A 20,751-nucleotide genomic window follows, 5' to 3' on the forward strand; every position below is an offset into this window, starting at 1 on the left:
GCTGCTGACGCCGGCAGTGCGTCCTGCCACGAGTTGGTTCGCAACACCTCGGGAGAGAACTTTTTTCTCCTACTGGTCGATAAACCTTGGTTTCTTACAGAGGGAAAACTTCCTGTTGTGCTCATCATACATTCCTCTTGGTTCCACTCAACGTTGCGCGTAAATTCTCCTTCATCAACTCCGCGCCCAGCATGCGCCCTACTCAGAATACTTTTATGCAAGGAAGATATATATTCTGGATGGGTTAGTAACCTCGCTTGAAACATTTCATGAGTTGCATCGCAAAAAGTTGAATGGGGTTATTATCAAAATCGACTTTGAAAAAGCCTATGATAAAGTTAAATGGCCTTTTCTTCAGCAAACTCTCAGAATGAAAGGTTTTCCTGATGAGTGGCAAACTTTAATTAATAACTTTGTTTTCAGAGGAAATGTCACCATTAAAGTCAATGATGATGTTGGTAGATACTTTTAGACGAAAAAAGATTTGAGGCAAGGTGATCCCCTATCTCCTATGTTATTTAACATAGTGGCAGAAATGCTTTTTTAGCCATAATTATCGAGCGCGCTAAAGGTTATGGGCAAATTGAAGGGGTGGTCCCTCACTTAGTTGACGGAGGACTATCTATTCTTCAATATGTGGATGACACCATTATTTTTAAGGAATATGACATTGAAAAATCAAGAAATATGCAAACGTTTCGAGCAACTATTAGGTCTTAAGATTAATTTCCATAAGAGTGAATTGTTCTATTTTGGTGAGGCCCAAGACGATGCCAACTTATATGCCGAATTTTTTGGCTGTACATGGGTTAGATAGTTTTCCTATCAGTTACTTGGATATTCCAATTCATTATCGGAGGCCCACTCTTGCTGGATGGAAACACATCGATGAAAGACTTGAGAAGTGCCTTAGTAGTTAGAAAGGCAAATTACTATCTCTAGGTGGAAGATTAGTTCTCATAAATTCAGCACTCACAAATATGGTACTATATATGATTTCTTTCTTCCTATTGCCCAAAGAAGTCTTGCATAGATTGCATAGATAGTGAGAAGAAGAAAATCGGTTTACTAATTGGAGTGTTGTTTGCTACCCTAAGGATCAAGGTGGAGTTGGTGTCCATGATCTTGAGGTTAAGAATAGAGTCGTGCTAGGTAAATGGTTGGCCAGGTTGTTAACTAAAGAAAGTGTATGGAAAATTTTACTAAGGATAAAATATGTTGGCTCAAAAGCAATTTCTCAAGTTTTATGGAAACCAGGAGATTCACATTTTTAGGCTGGTTTCATGATCACAAAGAAACACCTTTTCTCTTTTGGTTCTTCTCCACTAAGGATGTATCTGGGATAAGGTTCTGGGAGGATAAATGGCTAGGCAATGCCACACTCCGTGAACAATATATAATACTGTGTTTCATAAGGGAGATACCTTAGCCAAGGTGATGGATTCGGTCCCACCGGCTATGACGTGACCTTGTTGGACCTCGGTTGGCATCATGGAGTGAATTGCTACATCGATTAGCTTATGTCCATCTGACACTGGGTCTGGTGAGCTCAGGTGGAACCTTATAGAGAGTGGTAAATTCTCCGTAAGCTCCATGTACAAAGCATTGATTTAACCAGTTGAACCGGTAATTAATAATAAGTCCATTTGGAAGATGAAGATACCACCAAAAACGAAGATTTTTTTGCTTGGTATCTACGTCGTGGTGTTATTCTCACCAAAGATAACCTTGCAAAATGCAACTAGCATAGACATAAGAAATGTGTCTTTTGTCTTCAGGATGAGACAATAAAACATTTATTCTTCCAATGTTACTTTACGAGATCTATATGGTCAATCATTCACATAGGTTTTTCCTTATATCCATCGCTCCATCTCGTAGTGTTGCAAATATTTTTGGCAACTAACTTAATGGGGTGGATCATAGGTTTAAGTTACTTACCAGGGTGGGGGCGATTGCTGTTATATGGTCGCTTTTGCTATGTAGGAATGATAAGATTTTTAATGATAAAAATTCTTCTCTTAGCTTTGCTCCATTCATGGTTGTCTCTTCAACGTATGGAGAATCGCGACCTCTTCACGGAGGTGCACAATTGGAGGATACAACAAAGGAGTTTATTACCCGACATGGCTTGCTGCATAGTCTTAGGATTGCCCCACCTCTTGTCTAGTTTTTGCGATATTGGTCGTCATGACATTTGTATCGCTTTATCGCATTTTGAACTTTTGAGCGGCTGTGTACATCCTAGTTATGCAGAGGCCGGGTCTATAACACTTGAACTTTTTGAGTAATAAATCCCCTTTATCGAAAAAACTAAGATTTTTTTGATGTTATCCTCAACGTGGAGGTTGTCCTCTTAGACTGATGAAAAAACAACTACACTTCAATCATTTAGAACTCGATGACTGCCATGACTTCTAACTCGGAAGTATCAACAAATAGACATGAATCATGGATTTCTAATAAAAGTTTCACTTTAGCATGCAAATGTTCTTCAATCATAGGTCCGGAAAAAGATGTTTCAAGGCATTCAGTGCAGACTTATGTTTCAATAGATTACGTGGGGCTTAGGTATGTTGTGTATATGGATATGGGTTCTTAGATGAGCAAGCATAACAAGTTTCGGATAAACACTTCAAGATCAACCCCACGGTAGCACAATGGTTCCTATGACTCAAAGCTATAAATAAAAGCTATGTCTTCACTGTTCCGCTTCAAGTCTTCTCATATTCTTATATGCGAGATTCTCTTGATTCTTCAAGGAGGTATCTCCATTTTCTGTTTCTTCAACCTGTACTATTCTTCAGCTGCGTCGATTTTTCAAGTGCGCTAGATCACTCAGTGGGAGATAGTGTATTTGTCTGATTCTTCAACCTGTTCGTCGATACGGCAGATAGACCTTGTCAACATTGATTAACACTTATGAGTTCTTATTTTGTGTCGTTTTTCAAGGTTATCTGTATCGCTGCAGCAGAGATTCTTCAAAGTCTTCGGCATGTCGATACCAACTTTTTTGGGGCTATGACCTGCATGAACTGGACTAACGTGTTATCATCGATCATCCAAAATCCATGAGAGGGCATTAGATGCAGTTTCATCTTCCTTCCTCGAGGTGTGGTCTTGGTCCCAACTATGTCTTTCTCTCCTCCGGTGCCATGGGAAACCCTAGGTCAAGTTCATCGGACTAGGTGGCAATGGCGCCAAAATGTCGTTCTCTTTTTGAAGATGTTGCCTTGGCTATCAGGGGAGAGGCCAATGTGACAATGGACAATATTTGGGGGTGTTGTGATGTGCTGTTAGTGTTGGATGCTTACCAGGGCGTGGGCTTCCGGGGTGTTAATGTATGACATGGTAGATTCAACTTAGTCTGCTCCTTCACCGGATCCCTTCAACTCAGGGGTGGAGCTTAGTTGAAACAAAACTGTGTCATGGCCCGCCCAACTTTAGAGATTTTCTGTCTACATATTGGTAAATTTGGTCCAATAACAACCCATTTTAGTATCCTTAAGCTTGTTGGCCTGCCCAACTTTTCCTGGCAAGCTCCGCTACTGCTTCAACTCATTGTCTCTTAGGTTCATGGGGGGAGGTGTATTGGTCCGAGTTGACTTAAAGTGGTTATTGTGCTATGGTGGTGTCTTTCTTGGACCGTGTCACAGTCGTATAGCTCTGTACGCCATCTCCTCACCATCCTTGGAAGGAGGTTTGACAAGGCAAGTTGTTATCGTTGGGTTGTTGGTTGACGGTGTGTTGTAAGCCTCTTGGCAGTTGTGCATTTAATTGTAGCCTTCAATGGCGATGTATCGACCGTCTTGGCCTTTCTTCTATGAAATATGATACATCTTCCATGGCGTGTTATAGAGAAAAAATTGTCTAGCCAAGCTCGCTCCAATTTTGTCGCCGTCCTTATCTCCAAGCCATGGGTGGGGTATCTACAAGCCGCACAGATAATATGCGGTTATTATACATTATACTGATCTACGGTATTTTATTTTTAGTGAATCTTCTAAAATCGTTACTTGTTGGGATTGTTTTTGATGTTTTATTTTTGGAAAAATATAAACACGATGACAATGTGACTACAAAAGTAGACAAAAAAAAAGCAGCGGTGATGAAATACTCGTAAAAAATGGATTTTTAGGAAATAGATATCGTGTAATTCGAAACTTACTGGTCCTCTTCCATCCTCCTTTTCTTTCGTATAGAAAAGTAATTCGTGAGCACAAGGGGTTCAGAGATTCAGATTGGCCTACCACAAGACATCAAATTCCCCAACTGCAACCCTTTGCTCGACTCAAAACCCTCACCTCAATAAGGGCTCTCGACCTAGCGCGGCCGCCGCAACAATGGCGTCCCTCTTCAAGGTACGGATCCCCCCGGAACCCTAGCCAAGCCTTCGATTCGCCATGCCTCTCCGCTCACACGGCCGGCGCCTTTGCTTTTCCAGGACCCGAGCAAGCTGTCGGTGTACCGGGACCGGCGGTTCACCGGGACGCAGGAGGAGTTCGAGGCGGCGCTGCTCGCGTCGCTGACGGTGTATGTGGGGAACATGTCCTTCTACAGCACGGAGGAGCAGGCCTACGAGCTATTCTCCCGCGCCGGCGAGATCAAGAAGATCATCATGGGCCTCGACAAGAACACCAAGACCCCCTGCGGCTTCTGCTTCGTACTGTGCGTGCTTCTTTCCCCTTCATCCCTCAGGGTTTCATTTATTTAGCTCCTCTTATGTTGGATCTGGTTCTGTAGTATGTCAACATTCTAGACAACCGGCGTTACCCTAATTTAGATGCTTGAAGGATGGCTGTCTAGTTCTGATTATTGAGGTCCAGATGTATTTTGATGTAGTTAGATGCTTGAAGGATGGCTGTCTAGTTCTGATTACTCATTGACTTAAATTCGTTGGTTGTGTGATGATTGTGACTTGTGAGAGGCGACCTTTGAATTGTGGGATTAGAATGCCTGATGTAATTTCGGTGCTGCTGGGAATTTGTGAAATGTGCTAGATCGGGAACATGTGCTTTCGCAGTGTATGTATGGCATAGCTTGGGGAATTAGATGTTGCCGTAGATCTTCTGGAGCTCAGTTGCGGGGTTCTGTAAGGGATTAGCAGTGTAATAGTGTGTCCTTGGTTCTTGTAGAGCTAGTTATTTTACCGGTACATAATGGCTTGCCTGTCATATGTAAAAAAGGAAAAGGACGTACCCAGTGCTGAGAGCTCCCACACTGTGCGGGGTCTGGGAAGGTGTTAGTGGCAAGCCTTACCCTCACGAAGTGCAATGTGAGGCTTGCCTGTCATATGTATCTCTTAAAAAAATTCTCTTGTCTGTGTGCTTGGATGTCACAACATAACGCATGTTCTGTTTGACTGTGCATTCCATGGTTAGAATATCTTTTGTTGTTGAGCAGGCTGAGATTGTAACTTATGGTTAGGCGAATTGGTGGATTAAATGTATCATCATGTATCTGAATCTGGTTAGATTGTTTGGTGTGTGAGTACGTTCTTTTGTTCTTAAAAGTTGATCTTTCTGTTGCCATATTTGGTTGCATATGCTTCATGAATGTTGAAAGTATTGGTCGAAACTCTGTATTATTGTCATCACAAACCGCAGTATGCCTTGTTCTGGGATAAATCGGTGCAGAAGACTTGCGTAGGGCATACGCTGATGTTCTGGTCTTATATGTTTATGATATATTGGAGTTTCTATGATATATTGGAGTTTCTATTAAAGGTCTTCAAAGTTTGGAAGATGTTGTGTATCTAATTCAAGCCAATATTACCATTGTTAGCTTGTAAAGTTTATTCCAACTCTTTCTATTTTTCCATATTCAGGTACTACTCCAGGGAAGATGCTGAAGATGCGGTCAAATATATTAGTGGCACAATGCTTGATGATCGCCCAATTCGTGTTGATTTTGATTGGGGCTTTCAAGAAGGCAGGCAATGGGGCCGTGGAAGGAGTGGTGGACAAGTATTATCACGATCTTATTATGTATCTTTAACAGATAAATAGGACCTTGTACCCAACTCATACTGATATTATTTACTCTTTTCGCAGGTTAGAGATGAATACCGCACAGATTACGATCCTGATATCCTTTGATACTACAATTTCCCTTTTACTGCACAGTGATGTGGGTTTATAGTGTTAGCATACTCAGAAACCTGCTGTGTTAGCTCATATTGAAAATGCTTCCATCATTTTATCCATACACCTGTACAGTGCTGCTTGCTTTTTAGATGCTCAACTGTATTTTTCTTACTGGTGTAGTATGTCATTACATATTTTATTTTATACCTGTAAATTACTCTTGAGTCTTCCTTAATGAATCTTACGAAGGGGTGGCTATGGCAAGATGGTTCAGAAAGAGCTAGAAGCACAAAGAGAGTTGGTTGACTATGGTGTAGGTTTTCAAACAAATGCTCCACCTCAGTGTAAGTTTTGAAGTTATTTGTATTATGCGTTTTTTAACCAAGTCTTTTATGCATTTATTACGTCCACATACCTTGTAATTTCGTGTCTCCATATACCTTACTAGAATAGCTGTCATAACATTACGAGGGTTTGCTTGTGAAAATAGCCTCTTTGGTAGATTTGCAACGCGGACCTATTTGCCAGAATCCCAGACAGAAAAATACTTCCATGTTTAAATAATAAACGTAGTTAATGAAATTATAATACCATGACAGACCTGTCATACAGTTTGACTTCACAGTTGAAGTAACTAGCCGCTGGCAGGGGAGCATATTAGTGTTTCTCTGCAGTAGCACTTCAACTTGCATAGAGCATTCACTACACGGTCCAGTATCATTTCTATTGCAGTGATCTGCTAGTGGGATGAAATCCTGTTTCTTTACTTTCTTTAGTCCCATCTTGTTTGTCAGCCTGCTTTGCATTTCAGTAATGCTTTAGTGTTGTACAAACCATTTACATGTCGTCAGAAATGTGATTTTGCTGTATGTATTCAGTTTTTCCAGTATTTGACTCCATGCTGTCAATGGCATGCTTATGGCCCCTGCCTACCCTGACTATCTATTTACATAAAAACTAATGTGTTTTTCATTTAAATATGCAGTTGACAGAGCTGACAGGAAGAGAGGATACAGCGACCGGAATGACAGAGGTGACACAGCTTTCTTTTTGTGTATTCGTAGATCTGTGTTTTACCTTTTGGAGGTAGAAAATAACATGATCTGATGCCCTGTCAGATTACCAACGAAGACGCTCTGGGCCAGATACCTCCAGGAGAGCACCTGACTCGGACTCTAGGAGAGATGCAAATCAAGAGCCTGTAATTTCAGCATCTACCTTCCCTTACCTCCACTTCACAAACATGATACACTTACTAAGTATTCCATGGTTTCTTGTACAGGAGAAGAATCCCAGATTTCGCGAGAAAGGTGATTCTGACGAGGAAGAAGATGATTACGATAATAAACGCCGTCGCTGAACCCGAGAAGCAAATTGTTGCCATATGCCAATGCCCAAATGACTTCAGTTGTAGGATTATCTACTTTATCCTGTTGTATGCCGTATAACTTAAGTTTCCCTTGGGAGATATTTGTGTTTCTTCTGCATTTTAGAGTCTGTTCATCAGCGTATGCATAGCCTTCACATGTGACTGATATGATATTCAGCACCCACTGAAACGTGTGCATGTGTATGATACTGATTAAGACTGTTTTTACATGATTAACATAACCTGATATTTGGCTACTAGATTTTCTTCTGTATCACCATCACTTTCAGATAATATTACATGTATGATATAGTAGAAGAACTACTCCGACCAGACATTAAAAATATATAGGCTAGGTTACAGAGGTCTTGCATTCGGACACACTGGAGTGGTATAGGGCGCGTTTGGTTGCCTGCAGCTAATTCCCGCACCACTGGCGCAGTGAGAAGGAGCCCCCTGCGCGTCCAAGATGGGCCATGGCCATAAAAGCGACTTTGTTTGGTGACTTGCACAGAGATTTTTTGGTCCCGTGGAGATTTAGGCTCTGGCCGTTTGGTAGGTCGGTTTTCAGGCCTTGTAGCAGCGCAGAACGGTGCTAGTACTATTTGGTTGCAACCAATAATCCGGTTCTGCTAACCTCTTCCCTTCAGTGGTGAGGTTACCAGCGATCAACATCACAAGTAAGAACACAATCATAGACGACAGAGAACTTAGCAGTGATCATAGACGACACAAGTTCATGACACAACATTTTGCAGACACAATCATAGTTCTAGACACGGCAGACAGGATCATATTTCAACACACTAGACGCGAACAACAACTAGACACGACATGGTACCAGGTTAGTTTCAGACATGATGCTCGAAGACAACACATCTGGTGTCATCGCCTTGGTACGGGCACCTGCTCACCACCTCAGTGCAGGTGTGGTCGAAGATGACCACACTGTACTCCAAGGAGGACACTTTCCTGAAGGTGAGGAACTGGCCTACCTTGAGCTGATGGGCGACGGCGGATGTCGTCAATCCCTGGTCGATGAATACATCATTGCCTTATCTCCTCGTAGTCATCCTCCAGTTGCATCCGGTGTTGGTGGTGATGATGATGTTGGAAGGAATTTCTCCGAACCATTTGACGAAAGCTTTAGGGATCATGAGCCGGCCGAAGGTGGGCTTGAAGATGATTTTGAGGAAGTGGTCCGGCCCTACCTCCTCGTGGAAGTGGCCAACCTTAGCCGGCCTTCCACGACGCTTCTTCGCCGGTCCCTCGTCGGAAACCTCAGCAGGTGACCCAAGCATGATCTTCTTAGTCTGCCAGAAAAACACAAGCAATTAGAGGTGTGCTTGCTCACAAGTAGTTTAGATGAAAACGGACATTGATAACATTAGTAAGGCCTCATACATTTGCTCACACGGCAGACATAGGGAGTGGCCACAAACTAAGTGTAGTGTGCTACGATAGTGGCACACGTGACTAAGTTTAAGGCCACCACCTAGCCTTCCATTGTGCCTTTGTTGAATCATTGACCAATGCACCAGACATAGCAAAACGAGGCCTCATATGTAGGATCACACGGCAGACAAAGGGACTGTCCGCAAACTAAGTCTAGTGTGTCAGTAATATGGCACACATGACTACGTTTGAGGGCAGCACCCTGCCTGCCATTGTGCCATAGTTGAATCATTGGCCAATGCAGAACTGAAGAAGCAGAAACATGCAAAGCAGGGTATTAGAGGTCTCATATAATGATGACATATGTAGGAGATGTTTGACCAAAACCAATGGCATGGTCATGTTAAGTCATGTCATAGGTTCTGATCAATCATCTCCTCATACTATGATCCCAGGTTATAATCGTTGGCCTAGTTCAATCAAGAAACAACACAACTATCAGTTCGAATTGAGTACATTACGAGGGGTACTTAGGGTACATTACAAATTGTACTTAGGACACATTACAAATTCTTGTACAATACATCTACATCACATTCATCACTCGTCACAAGTAGCCCTGATCATCTTGAGCTTGTCCTTGATTGAAAAGTTCACTTGAAGCATATCGTATATGTCATACTCTAGCTTTCTCTTCTCAGCCTCCAAAGCCTTTTTTCTGCCTCCCATTCCTGTTTCTTAGCCCTCATCACTTGTGCTTGTGTTCTCTGCATATTCTTGAGCATAACAACTTCGTTCTTCAAGTCCGCCCACTCCTCTTGCGTCTGAACAAACTAGCACGACTTAGCTTAATCTTTCGCACAACAATCACAACATGCTAAACCCGAACACAAAAAAACCTTCCCCTCTATGCATGCACAGTACAATCTGCCAGTTTCACCAATCCAAAGCCCGGTCTATGAAGGATCTACCGCAATCCGATATTAGAGTAACAGATCTAAGCAAATCGAGACCGTGAACATCAATAACTGGACAAGAACAACAACCAATGACGAGGAACACCTTGCAAACATCAATCCGAACCCTATCGTAATGGAAATCCTAGCAGATCTAATGTGCATGTCGTCGCAAATGCCCGAGAATAGCATGTTACAAAGGTGAGAAGGAGAGGTCGTTACCGCCATTGTTCCGGCCGAGGACGATCTCGAGGTCGCGGGCGAAGTCGAGATGCCGATGAAGACTGCGGAGCAGATTGCGGCCGATGTACCGGTGCTGCTCACCGAGGTCTACTCCTCCCCAGTGCTCCTCCGTGCGGCGGGTTGGTCGACGGGAGGGGAACCGCCGGGTGATGTGTCAGTTTGGGGAGGTGAGAGTGCGGTCGCGAGTGAGAGGAAGGAGAGGGGAACGGTAAGGCTAATTATGGCGCATGTTCCCGAAGGGACGCGGCGTTTCCGCCTCCCTTTTCCACGCGTGCAGCCTTCTGGCCGCAACGGGCCTAGTTCCGGAGAAACTGCCATTTCGAGCGTTCCTCTAAGGCCTGTCCCAGTGGTGCTTTGAGAACCGTGCGATGCAATAACGCAGCTCAGCCCAGACATCCAAACAGACCGAAAATTGTTGGCCCGATGCGAGGGACATGCAGCCTACCAAACCCGCCCATAGCTCCGTGACTGGGATCATCGCCATCACGGGACTGGACTGTCCTCGTACATGAAAAGGGCTCCTCCTGGCATAATAAGCGAGCGACAGTAGAGCTGTAGGGGTACACCCAACGACAGTAGAGCTGTAGGGGTACACCTAAGGGTCCAGACACGCTTGATGGAAAGCGTGCGAGCATGGCAAGTGCACACTCCACCAGTCTGATAGGGCAACACAGAGATGCACTTTAGAACCGTATAACCGTCTCACCTGGTTCCTTGGGTCACCTAGAACCTGACCCGCACCATCTTTTCACAGTTTCAGAAACAACTTGTACGGCGCCACGGATGGGAAGGGTGTTCCACACAATCCACACGACGAGAATGGGAGACACCATAACTTCGAAACATGGTCAAATAGCTACTCATCACGTTTCAGCAAAAATAAACCACATCTCTTTATTAAGCAATGTTTAGCCAGTGTCAGGACACCTCCAGGACCATACGACTGACAGACTGAGGAACAGAGATCACGAGTTTAGCTGCACAGCAACTAAACAGTCAGGAGAGCAGCTTTGCCCGGGTGGCAGGATCCTCCTTGCTTTCGACCAGGATCATGAAAACATAGCCGAGGCACCAGAGGAGAACATACTGGTAGGGAACCCAGCACAGCACTGCCACAAGACTAAGGATGCTCCCGACGTACTGGGGGTCCTTGATATAACCAAACGGAAATTCGGTCACCCACGGGATCTTCTTTCCGAACCGGACGCCGTAGTAGGTACCTGACTCACCGAGCAGCTGGTACACCCTGAAAGGGAAATCAAATATTTCAGCAGCACGTCAGAAGAATGGCGATGTACTTCTCTTGCTTTACTGACGTGTAATGAATTAGCAACTTCAATTGATTAATGTAGAATACAGTGTTTGCCAAAACCATTGTCTACAGCTAGGACATTCACTTATATTTGATTATGTAGGATACAGCGTCCATCAAACTATTGTCCACAACTAAGTTATTCTGGCCCAATGCTTCAACAATGTGCTATACAAAGTGGCCTGTATGAGAATATAGATGAATATACAAATGATGGTAGTCCAAGCCAAAACATCAAAACCAGAACACCGAGAAAGTTTGGACCTTGAGTGCCTCATGGCCTCATACTCTCCCAGTGACATAAAGTGAATATACGAAACATATAAATGCAGAGGCATTACTGCATTAGCATAGTCATCAAGGTGTAGGCATGTAGCTGAATCATAATAACGTAATGTTTACTGAGGCAGCAATGACTAGAATCTCCGATTCTCCGAGGCAGTGGTTCACACATAACAAAACCACCAACATTCATTACCATGATTGTTGGCATTATCCAAAAGATTGGGCACTGCCCTGTAACTGTAGACATATAGAACTACATTATCCATGAGCACCAAAGACCTAAATTGCTGGCATCAATTACACCAGGGAATCCCATTGCCTTACAGCTAATGTTGATTCCAACTACAATCTTCAATGATCAAAGACCCTACCATTTTTTCAAGGTTTTTTTCTAAGCCTGTAAGAATTCATGGTTTATAACAAGAAGATCATGACAATAGCACCTAACCAAAATAACTGAGAATGCGAGAGAAGAAAGACAAGGCAAAATAGATGTATTGATCAATTGAAAGAACTGTATATGAGTTCATATTTTTCAAAATAAAATGGAATTCCAATTCATTTCTTCATAATAGCTGAAAGCATCAGATTTGATTTTAATCACCGTTCAGCTGCAAGTTCTGTTTTATTTTCGTGCTGATAATTAGTAAAACAGAAGAAAACGTTCAATAGATTCCTTGTACAGCACCCAGACCTTTTCGCCTCACTAGTTACTTCTCCCCAACTCTTTGGTTTTTCTTAGTTTTCGAAACACACATGGCAGTGTTAACTTGAGCACAGCGTATCTGTAGCACTGAAGTTGTTAAACTGTCGGTATCAAGTCTTACATAGTTATTACATACTCTAGGAGTGCTTAGAGCATCTCCAGTCGCGTCCCCCAAACCGTCCCCCAAAGGGATTTGGGGCGCGCCGGACAAAAAAACGTTCCTAGCCGCGTCTTCCAAAGCCGCTTTTTGTCCAGCGCGCCTCGATACGGTGTCCGGCGCCCCGAGGCCGTCCTCGCCCCACAGGGGACGCTCCGGGCACGCCGGACACAACGAAAAGCGAGGCGGGCTCCCACATGTCGGCGACTATTTCCATAAAATGTTGGTTTGCGCCTTTTTTCTCGTCGCTCCTTCCCTCCCGCGCCTCCCACCCCTCCTCCGCCGCTGGATTTGCCGGCCGTTTCAACGACTGATCTCTTCTGAGAGTCGGCACCGTCGTCGCGGTTGGCACTCTCGCTGGTCGTTCCGCCGCCACCGCTTCGCCAGCGCGTCCCAGAACGCAGCGTCAAATCCGCCCCACCTCCACGCACACAAGGTGCTCGACGACTTGCCAGGTACGCGCGATTGGCCGCTGTTCGTTGCCTCGTCTGCCACGGCGCAATTTTAACAATTGATTTTGCTTCAGACATGGATAGCGACGACGAGATGATTGCCCTACTGCTGGAGGACGAGCAAGCCTTCGACGACGACCTCCGGGAGCATTTGCTGATCATCGCAGCCCTCCAGGACGTGCTTAATGCCGAGGCGGAGAAGAGGAAGAGGCCGCGCTGCGGAGGATCAAGGCCGGGGAGAAAGAAGTCGAAGCCCCGGCAGAGGATGGAGGGGTATACCATGCTGCACAACGACTACTTCGCAGATGAGGCAACACATGCCAAAAAATTTCGGCGCCGGTATAGGATGAGCAAGGGTCTGTTCATTAATATCCTCCACGGCGTTCGAGAGTTCAACCCCTACTTCAAGCTCAAGCACGACGCTGTAGGCGATGTCGAGTTCTCATCGATTCAGAAGTGCACCGCCGCCATGAGGATGCTTGCATACGGAGCACCTGCCGATACACATGACGACTACCTTCGCATGAGTGAGTCAACTGCCATTGAGTGCATGTACAAGTTTTGCCGAGCTGTGGTGGGAAAGTTTGGCAAATACTACTTGAGAGGGCCAACTGAGGAAGAGACTGCAAGGATCATGGAACAAAATGCTGCGAGAGGCTTCCCTGGAATTCTTGGAAGCATCGATTGCATGCACTGGTCATGGAAGAACTGCCCGTTTGCTTGGCAAGGTATATACAAAGGACATCATGGATATTGCAGTGTGGTGCTTGAAGCTGTGGCAGATTATGACCTGTGGATTCGACATTCTTTCTTTGGCATGGCGAGATCACACAATGACATCAACGTGTTGCTGTAGTCTCCGGTGTTCAGCAGACTAGTGGAAGGTCATGCTCCACCGTGCAACTATGAGGTCAATGGCCACCAATATACCAAAGGCTATTATCTAGCAGATGGTATATATCCAGAATGGGCCACTTTTGTCAAAACAATCTCGAATCCATCAGGTCAGAAGAATTCCCACTTTGCTTCGCGATAGGAGGCTTGCAGGAAGGATGTCGAGCGGGCATTTGGTGTGCTTCAAGCTCAATTTGCAATTGTCCGGTTCCCTGCTCTAAGCTGGTCTCACGACCAAATGTGGGAGGTGATGCAGGCTTGTGTGATCATGCACAACATGATCATCGAGAATGACCGCAAGAATCATGCCAGGACACATGTTGGTCCCTATGAGTGTCAGGGCCCTCTTGCGGAGGTTGATCATGAGTTGCCTGCAGATTTTGCTGATTTCCTCGCCATGCACGCAGAGATCCGTGACAGCAATGTTCACGAGCAACTTCAAGCTGATCTCGTTCAGCATTTGTGGAGGATCAAAGGATTATCAGCAAATGCCGCAGCACCTTGATCTAGCCATATTTGTTTAATTGTTTAATTGTTTGTTGTATTTTAATTTGAAAACAATCTCCGCAAACATATTTTATTTGTATGCTATATTTAATAAATGATTGTGTTTTGAAAAACCCTTTAAAAAAGTTTGGGGGCAACGTTTGGGGGACGCGACTGGGGAGCGACGTCCCCCAAACGCGGCACGAACAAAACACGTCCCCCAAACGCTCAATCCGACGACGGTTGGGGGACGGTTTGGGGGACGCGACTGGAGGTGCTCTTACATGGACAGATTGCACTAGAACATTTCCATCCAAACTGGCGACTTCCTATTCCTAAATCTAACAAAACCTGATAACCTCTATGAGACTATGGACCGTGGGAAATGGGACAGGGGAAAAAGCCTTTTGATCTGAAAACTACAGAACATGGAAATGCACCCAGTTCAGTTCTTTATAAACCACGAAGTGGCATATTAAGCCCCAATTTAATCAAGGCAAACAATATATGTCCCCTCACAGGATCGAAAAACCTAGAAGCGCGTTGCAGCTAATCTGAACCGGGACGAGAAGTTGAACTTGATGCTTACTTGAAGTTGAGGTACTGGCCGAAGGCGAGTAGCGCGAGCGAGCAGGGGGGCGGGGGCCAGGACAAGGAGGCGACGGAGGCGAGGGCGAGGAGCTGGAGCGCCTTGAGGACGTGGGAGACCTGCGCCATGCGGCGGCACGGGTCGGCGCCGCGGCCGCACAGGTCCACCCACCGCTGCGGGTGGCTCCACAGCGCCCAGTAGAACGGGAACGGCAGCAGCACGCCAACGCCCGCCGCCAAGGCCGCCACGCTCGCCATCTCGGGTGAGCTAAGATTTGCGGGTTCGCGTTTAGCGCTGAGACTGAGAGCACGCCAGCTGTTCGACTGTTTGCCCAGGACGGAACGGAGCACACTGTGGTTTTTACATGGAAGTAGTTAAGTACCTTTCAGCCTTTTTTTTTTGTTGAGCTGAGTACCTTTCAGTCTTTCCGTCTAGTAAAAAAGGTACAGTACAGTTTTTCAGCATGAAGACCGGTTGCAAAAAATAAGTGTTTTTGAAGGTGAGGAGCTGCAAGGTTGAGAATTTGAGTTGTACTACTGATACTTGTGAGGACTTCTTATATATATCTCAAATGTCTGAATTTACCATGTGTCACCAAATGCATTCCAGTTATCAACTACTCCCAAGTTCGACCAAATCTAAAGAAATCATATCGTTAAATCTCAGATGTCTGAATTTCCCATGTGTCAACTGCATTCCATTTATCAACTCCCCATAAGTTCGATTTAATCTACTCCATAAAAGAATGTTAGAGATTTGTCTAAATTTGAGTGTACAGATACTTCGCTAGTACCTTCAACATTTTTTTATGGATGGAGAGAATATAAGAAATCATATACTATACTAAATTAGTTTCATCATAAAATATTTTTTGTACTACACATATTCGATGTTGTAGGTACTAGCAATTGTTGTAGGAAGCAAAGATGCAAGAATCCTCCATCCACTAGATAAAGATTGAATGTAAGCAAAGTCACAGATGTAGGTGTTTGGCTCCAGCGGATCAGCCACAGTAACCTCATATATATAACATTGTTGTTGCTAGAATGAGCAACAAGAATTCCTAACCATAACAATGACCATACCAGGAGGATACATAATTTTTTTCCACAGTATCAACACTCCATGTTAACAGCAAGAAGGGAGAACCGGCACACTTTGGGGAGTAAAATATCTAACTCTATACTGTAACCTGCTCGGTACACTCCAGAAAAAAAAAGACATCAAAACTTCTGGACCTCATTGTTTCCAAAATTGCAAATGAGCTCAATTACTCAGCATCGACATCATCAAAACCATCATCTTCATCGTCGGACCTTTGAGGCGCTACACTATCTTCACCGATTATATCATCATCTCCAGACTTTTCAGGGCCAGGTCCGGCAGACACCTTGACCATCGCCGGACGTAATAATCTATCACCAAGTTTGAAACCTTTACGGAATTCCTGGATGACTACCCCATCTTCATACTCCACTGACTCTTCTCGCATAATAGCCTCGTGAAGCTGAAACAGAATGTGCAAAAAGGAACCATTGTTAAATAAAGTTATCAAACACCAAAACTAAATACTTTGTGAGAGATTCAGCTCATTTTAGTACAGCTCAATAGCATTTCCACATTCCTATGATACTATCCAAAGTCATGAAACAAGGATGTTACTTAAGATCTCTCTCGTTGAAAAGCAGACTTCACATAAAGGCTATTTACTCTATCACAGTTTAGTAACAATAATCATTTGCCTCTGCTTATAACTGGATGTTTGATGATGGGCGCACTTAACACCAGACCATGCAAGGGAAGAAATTCATATGTAACATGAAAGTTTAACTAAAGGTAAAAATTGCTCAATTCAAAATATGAGGTGATGCCGATTACCATAGGATCAAAAGGTTTGCCAACAGTTTCCACATCTTCAACGCCCAGTGAATTCAAAATTTCAACTAATTGCTTATAAATACTCTGGTAGCTGTCATTTATTTTAGCTTCGCGCTCCGTTTCCACCTTTAACTGTGTTTTCGCTCTTTCAAAGTTGTCAAAAACAGGCAACAAGCTCTCAACAACTTCCCCTTGCACATTTTTCATCAAAGAAAGCTTCTCTCTCTCTGTCCTCTTCCTGTAGTTATCAAAATCAGCACTTATCCTCAAGATACGATCTCTCTCAGTTGTCAATTCTGCATCTAAAGTAGTAATTTTGCTCATTAGGGAGTTCTTCTCATCCTCAATAGAAAGCAAAAAGGACTCTATTTCCGCAACTTTTGCTTCATCATCATTTATCAAAGCCTCTTTGTATGATTGCAATGCTGTGATGAGAACAGATGAAGTTTCTTCTGTGCTCACAGAACCATCGTCAGCAACAGTGTCCCCAGTAACTTCAGTTTCTGTATCCTCCTGTGACATGTGAATGTTTCAGCGTAAATATTCAACTGATCATGTACAAAAAATTGTGCAAGACTATTAATGATACATAATAGGTTTCCTTAGCTTTTACCGAAACGATGAAAACTACATCAATGCCATCTCACAATGGTTAGCATTACATATTTGTACAGTCTTGGCAATGAAGGACATTATATCCTTGTGCTATCAAATAATCTGCACATGCTAAGAACTCAAATCATTGCATCATCTATAATATGTGAATTCAACTGAACTCATGTACTACGAGCTACATAAATCACACTTATCACTGTTCTAAACCTACAATTAAGTCATTGCTCTGTAACAAATAAAATAAGCCTATGCAATAACAAAATGACATCGTTGTTCTGAACAAAGAATCTAAATCTGGACTAAAGAGTCGACAGCGGATTTCCACCAAAATACAGCTGAGTCCATGCTCTAAAGTAACTGGCTGTGTATAATTAGGGACCAGATGTAGGAAGAACTACAATAGCACCTTCCCACATGAGCACAGGCTCACATGCATGCAGTTGGCAGGCTAAAATGAATCTATGACCTTACAAGTACAAACGGCTAAATGGTGTACTGCAGGGTTTTCCATCATATTCATAGCTCATGATACATATAAATGATAAATAGAATTTCAACGCTCCCACACTTTCACATTAGGAAATGGTTGGCTTTTACAGCATATAAGCCATACACAAACAGTTCCTTCCAAACCATACTACACATTGATCAAGCTAAACAAAACCTAAATTTAGCTCGACCACCTGCGCAACTCACAAATTTGTACTGGGCATAAATCAAGATAATATAAACACGCTTATATTGAATATGAACTATGATCCAACATAAGTCAAACTTCTGGTGAACTGAATATTAGGTGCTGTCAGGCTAAATTTTATCCTAAAATAGCATGTCAAAGTTTACTGCACCCACGAACTGAAAGTTAAGTTCAATACTCACCTACCCATCACTATTACTAAGATTTGTTTGTAAAATTTGCACCAATCACACTTGTGCAGGAAGGAATGAATATCCATCCCACCACCCAAATAGCACAGACAATAACATGTAGACACAGCTTTTCAACTGAATTAAACAGTTGAAAGCTGAAAAACAGTCGAACATTTTCTCTACAAAGCTACTGTACTAGCTAACGGTGAAAAATTGGGCCACGGATGTTTAATGCAGGTCGCCTATGGTCATCTTATCCCTTCGTATGCAAACTCCGAAATCTAATTTTCGTCAGAGACGATACAACATTGCAAATCTAATAGCACTTCTACGGAACTAAACGTTCGCCCATCGAAAATCATGGAAGTGAACCAAAAAACAATAATTACGGAAGCTACACAATAGACGCCCCAGGGGTGGGGATGGGGAGGGGACGCGAAACCCCACCTGCGTGGCCGTCTGCGCGGTCTCATCGGCGTTGGTGGCCCCCAATCTTCGCAGCCGGCTGGCAGCGTGGCCGGGAGCGCGCCCGGCCGCAGGCAGCTGCGCGCGGAGGGGCCGCGCCGGTGCCCGGCGGGAGCAGGCGAGGGACGCGGCGCATGGCCGGCGCGGGGAGTCACGGGCGGGCGAAGGCGGGGGCGCGAGGGCGGCAGCCGTGCGGAGGAGAGCAGCCATGCGGGCGGGCGGGCGGGGGAAGGGGATAGACGGAGAGAGTGCTTGCTGCGGCAGGGGAGAAGAGCAGGCGCACGAGATAACTCTCCTTGGGGTTGGGGGTGGGTGGCGATGGATCGAAAACGCCAGGCGAGTTCCTGTGTTTTCTCGAAGCGGAGGCTAGGTAGGTCTCGGCTAAACAGCGGTCGTCCGTCCGCCTATCCTTTCCGAGCGGACATTTTTGACGAGCTTTTCCCCTCTATTTTTGACGAAATTTGGAGTCTCGGATGGGTTATTTATGAAGTGTGTTGCGTGCACACAACAGGGGAGAAAATGCTCACAAGATAAAATGAAAGGACCCTGAGGTTGTTTAATAATAAACGGTGGTACACAACTCTTACAACAAGACTGCCAACATAACGAAGATATTCCTAACTTTTAAGAAGAGAACACCAACAAGTCGATGGAAAAAAGCAAGCAGGTCCAAAGCATCTTCTTGCACGGGAGAACAACCTCGTTGTCGCTGGTGACGCCACTACTTGGGACAACGAAACCTCCATGGCACCACACCATAGACTCTACGCCAAAGATGCACTGCCTACCATCCGACATCTTGGCCGGGAGGAAGAAAGGACGGCATTCATCCATCAAATTTAAAAGCGAGTTGGAGATAGCCGGTAATCGACCACAGCAGCGGGTGCCATAGCCTCTCACAAGTAGCCACCGAGGTCCAATGATGAGCACCTTCCCAATATGGATCTCCATCTCTCCCCCACCTCATCTTCACCACCTCGGTGACCTTGTAGGTGATATCGGGCAACGAGCTCCACGAGAGTAGCTAGCACCACCAGGAAGGCCAGCGACTGCTCGCTTGCAGTGGAGACACACTCCACACTGGCATACTGTCAGAGAACACAAAGACAAGTAAAAGACACAACCTAGACCAAGAGCTTCATGTACAGGGCTACGCTGAGCACCTCCGTTGCCCCTGTTTCAGTCGGCATCGCCATCGAGGAAGATTGGGGATCGGGATGAAAGTGGGATCTCTAGTTCGACTCTCAATGGGCTTGATACGTCTCCGACGTATCGATAATTTCTTATGTTTCATGCCACATTATTGATGATATCTACATGTTTTATGCACACTTTATGTCATATTCGTGCATTTTCTGGAACTAACCTATTAACAAGATGCCGAAGAGCCAGTTGCTATTTTCTGCTGTTTTTGGTTTCAGAAATCCTAGTAACGAAATATTTTCGGAATTGGACGAAATCAAAGCCCAGTGTCCTATTTTGCCACGAAGCTTCCAGAAGACCGAAAGGGATACGAAGTGGGGCGACGAGGCGCCGCCACCATAGGGCCGCGCGGCCAGAGGGGGGCCCGCGCCGCCCTATGGTGTGGGCCCCTCGTCGGCCCTCCGACTCGCCCTTCCGCCTACTTATAGCCTCCGTCGCGAAACCCCCGATGCGAAAAACCACGATACGGAAAACCTTACAGAGACGCCGCCGCCGCCAATCCCATCTCGGGGGATTCTGGAGATCTCCTCCGGCACCCTGCTGGAGACGGGATTCATCTCCCGGAGGACTCTTCACCGCCATGGTCGCCTCCGGAGTGATGAGTGAGTAGTTCACCCTGGGACTATGGGTCCATAGCAGTAGCTAGATGGTTGTCTTCTCCTCATTGTGCTTCATTGTTGGATCTTGTGAGCTGCCTAACATGATCAAGATCATCTATCTGTAATGCTATATGTTGTGTTTGTCGGGATCCGATGGATAGAGAATACCATGTTATGTTAATTATCAAGTT

At 44.7% G+C, this 20,751-nt stretch overlaps 3 protein-coding genes across 3 annotated transcripts; 1 reads left to right on the plus strand and 2 right to left on the minus strand.

Moving 5' to 3' along the window:
• The first annotated feature begins 4,253 nt into the window (after positions 1–4,253).
• LOC124687781 (nuclear cap-binding protein subunit 2-like) lies at positions 4,254–7,715 on the plus strand. Its single transcript, XM_047221529.1, has 8 exons — positions 4,254–4,361; positions 4,445–4,668; positions 5,828–5,966; positions 6,054–6,087; positions 6,332–6,430; positions 7,072–7,119; positions 7,205–7,287; positions 7,369–7,715. The coding sequence occupies exons 1-8, from the start codon at positions 4,344–4,346 to the stop codon at positions 7,444–7,446; spliced, it is 723 nt and encodes a 240-aa protein (XP_047077485.1). The 5' UTR covers positions 4,254–4,343; the 3' UTR covers positions 7,447–7,715.
• Positions 7,716–10,917: 3,202 nt separating this feature from the next.
• Positions 10,918–15,168, minus strand: LOC124687783 (phosphatidyl-N-methylethanolamine N-methyltransferase-like; the record flags this gene model as incomplete). The annotated part of the gene is given in 2 exon segments (XM_047221530.1): positions 10,918–11,295; positions 14,931–15,168. Coding segments are annotated over 2 exon segments (488 nt in total), but the record flags the coding sequence as incomplete, so codon positions are not given.
• Positions 15,169–15,933: 765 nt separating this feature from the next.
• LOC124692670 (protein GrpE-like) lies at positions 15,934–18,968 on the minus strand. The gene is made up of 3 exons (XM_047226089.1): positions 18,741–18,968; positions 16,809–17,321; positions 15,934–16,437 (listed from the first exon to the last, which is right to left on the minus strand). The coding sequence occupies exons 1-3, from the start codon at positions 18,966–18,968 to the stop codon at positions 16,201–16,203; spliced, it is 978 nt and encodes a 325-aa protein (XP_047082045.1). The 3' UTR covers positions 15,934–16,200.
• Positions 18,969–20,751: the final 1,783 nt, after the last annotated feature.

This window comes from Lolium rigidum, chromosome 2 (genome assembly GCF_022539505.1).
Source record: "Lolium rigidum isolate FL_2022 chromosome 2, APGP_CSIRO_Lrig_0.1, whole genome shotgun sequence".
Lineage (NCBI taxonomy): Eukaryota > Viridiplantae > Streptophyta > Magnoliopsida > Poales > Poaceae > Lolium > Lolium rigidum.

Coding starts and splice junctions, on each gene's coding strand:
- LOC124687781 (XM_047221529.1), top strand. Junction 6,431..7,071: donor AACAAATGCTCCACCTCAGT/GTAAGTTTTGAA, acceptor TTAAATATGCAG/TTGACAGAGCTGACAGGAAG. Junction 7,120..7,204: donor CAGCGACCGGAATGACAGAG/GTGACACAGCTT, acceptor ATGCCCTGTCAG/ATTACCAACGAAGACGCTCT.
- LOC124692670 (XM_047226089.1), bottom strand. CDS start 18,968: ATGGCTGCTCTCCTCCGCACGGCTGCCGCCCTCGCGCCCCCGCCTTCG. Junction 17,322..18,740: donor CCGCGCAGACGGCCACGCAG/GTGGGGTTTCGC, acceptor CACATGTCACAG/GAGGATACAGAAACTGAAGT. Junction 16,438..16,808: donor GCAAACCTTTTGATCCTATG/GTAATCGGCATC, acceptor ATTCTGTTTCAG/CTTCACGAGGCTATTATGCG.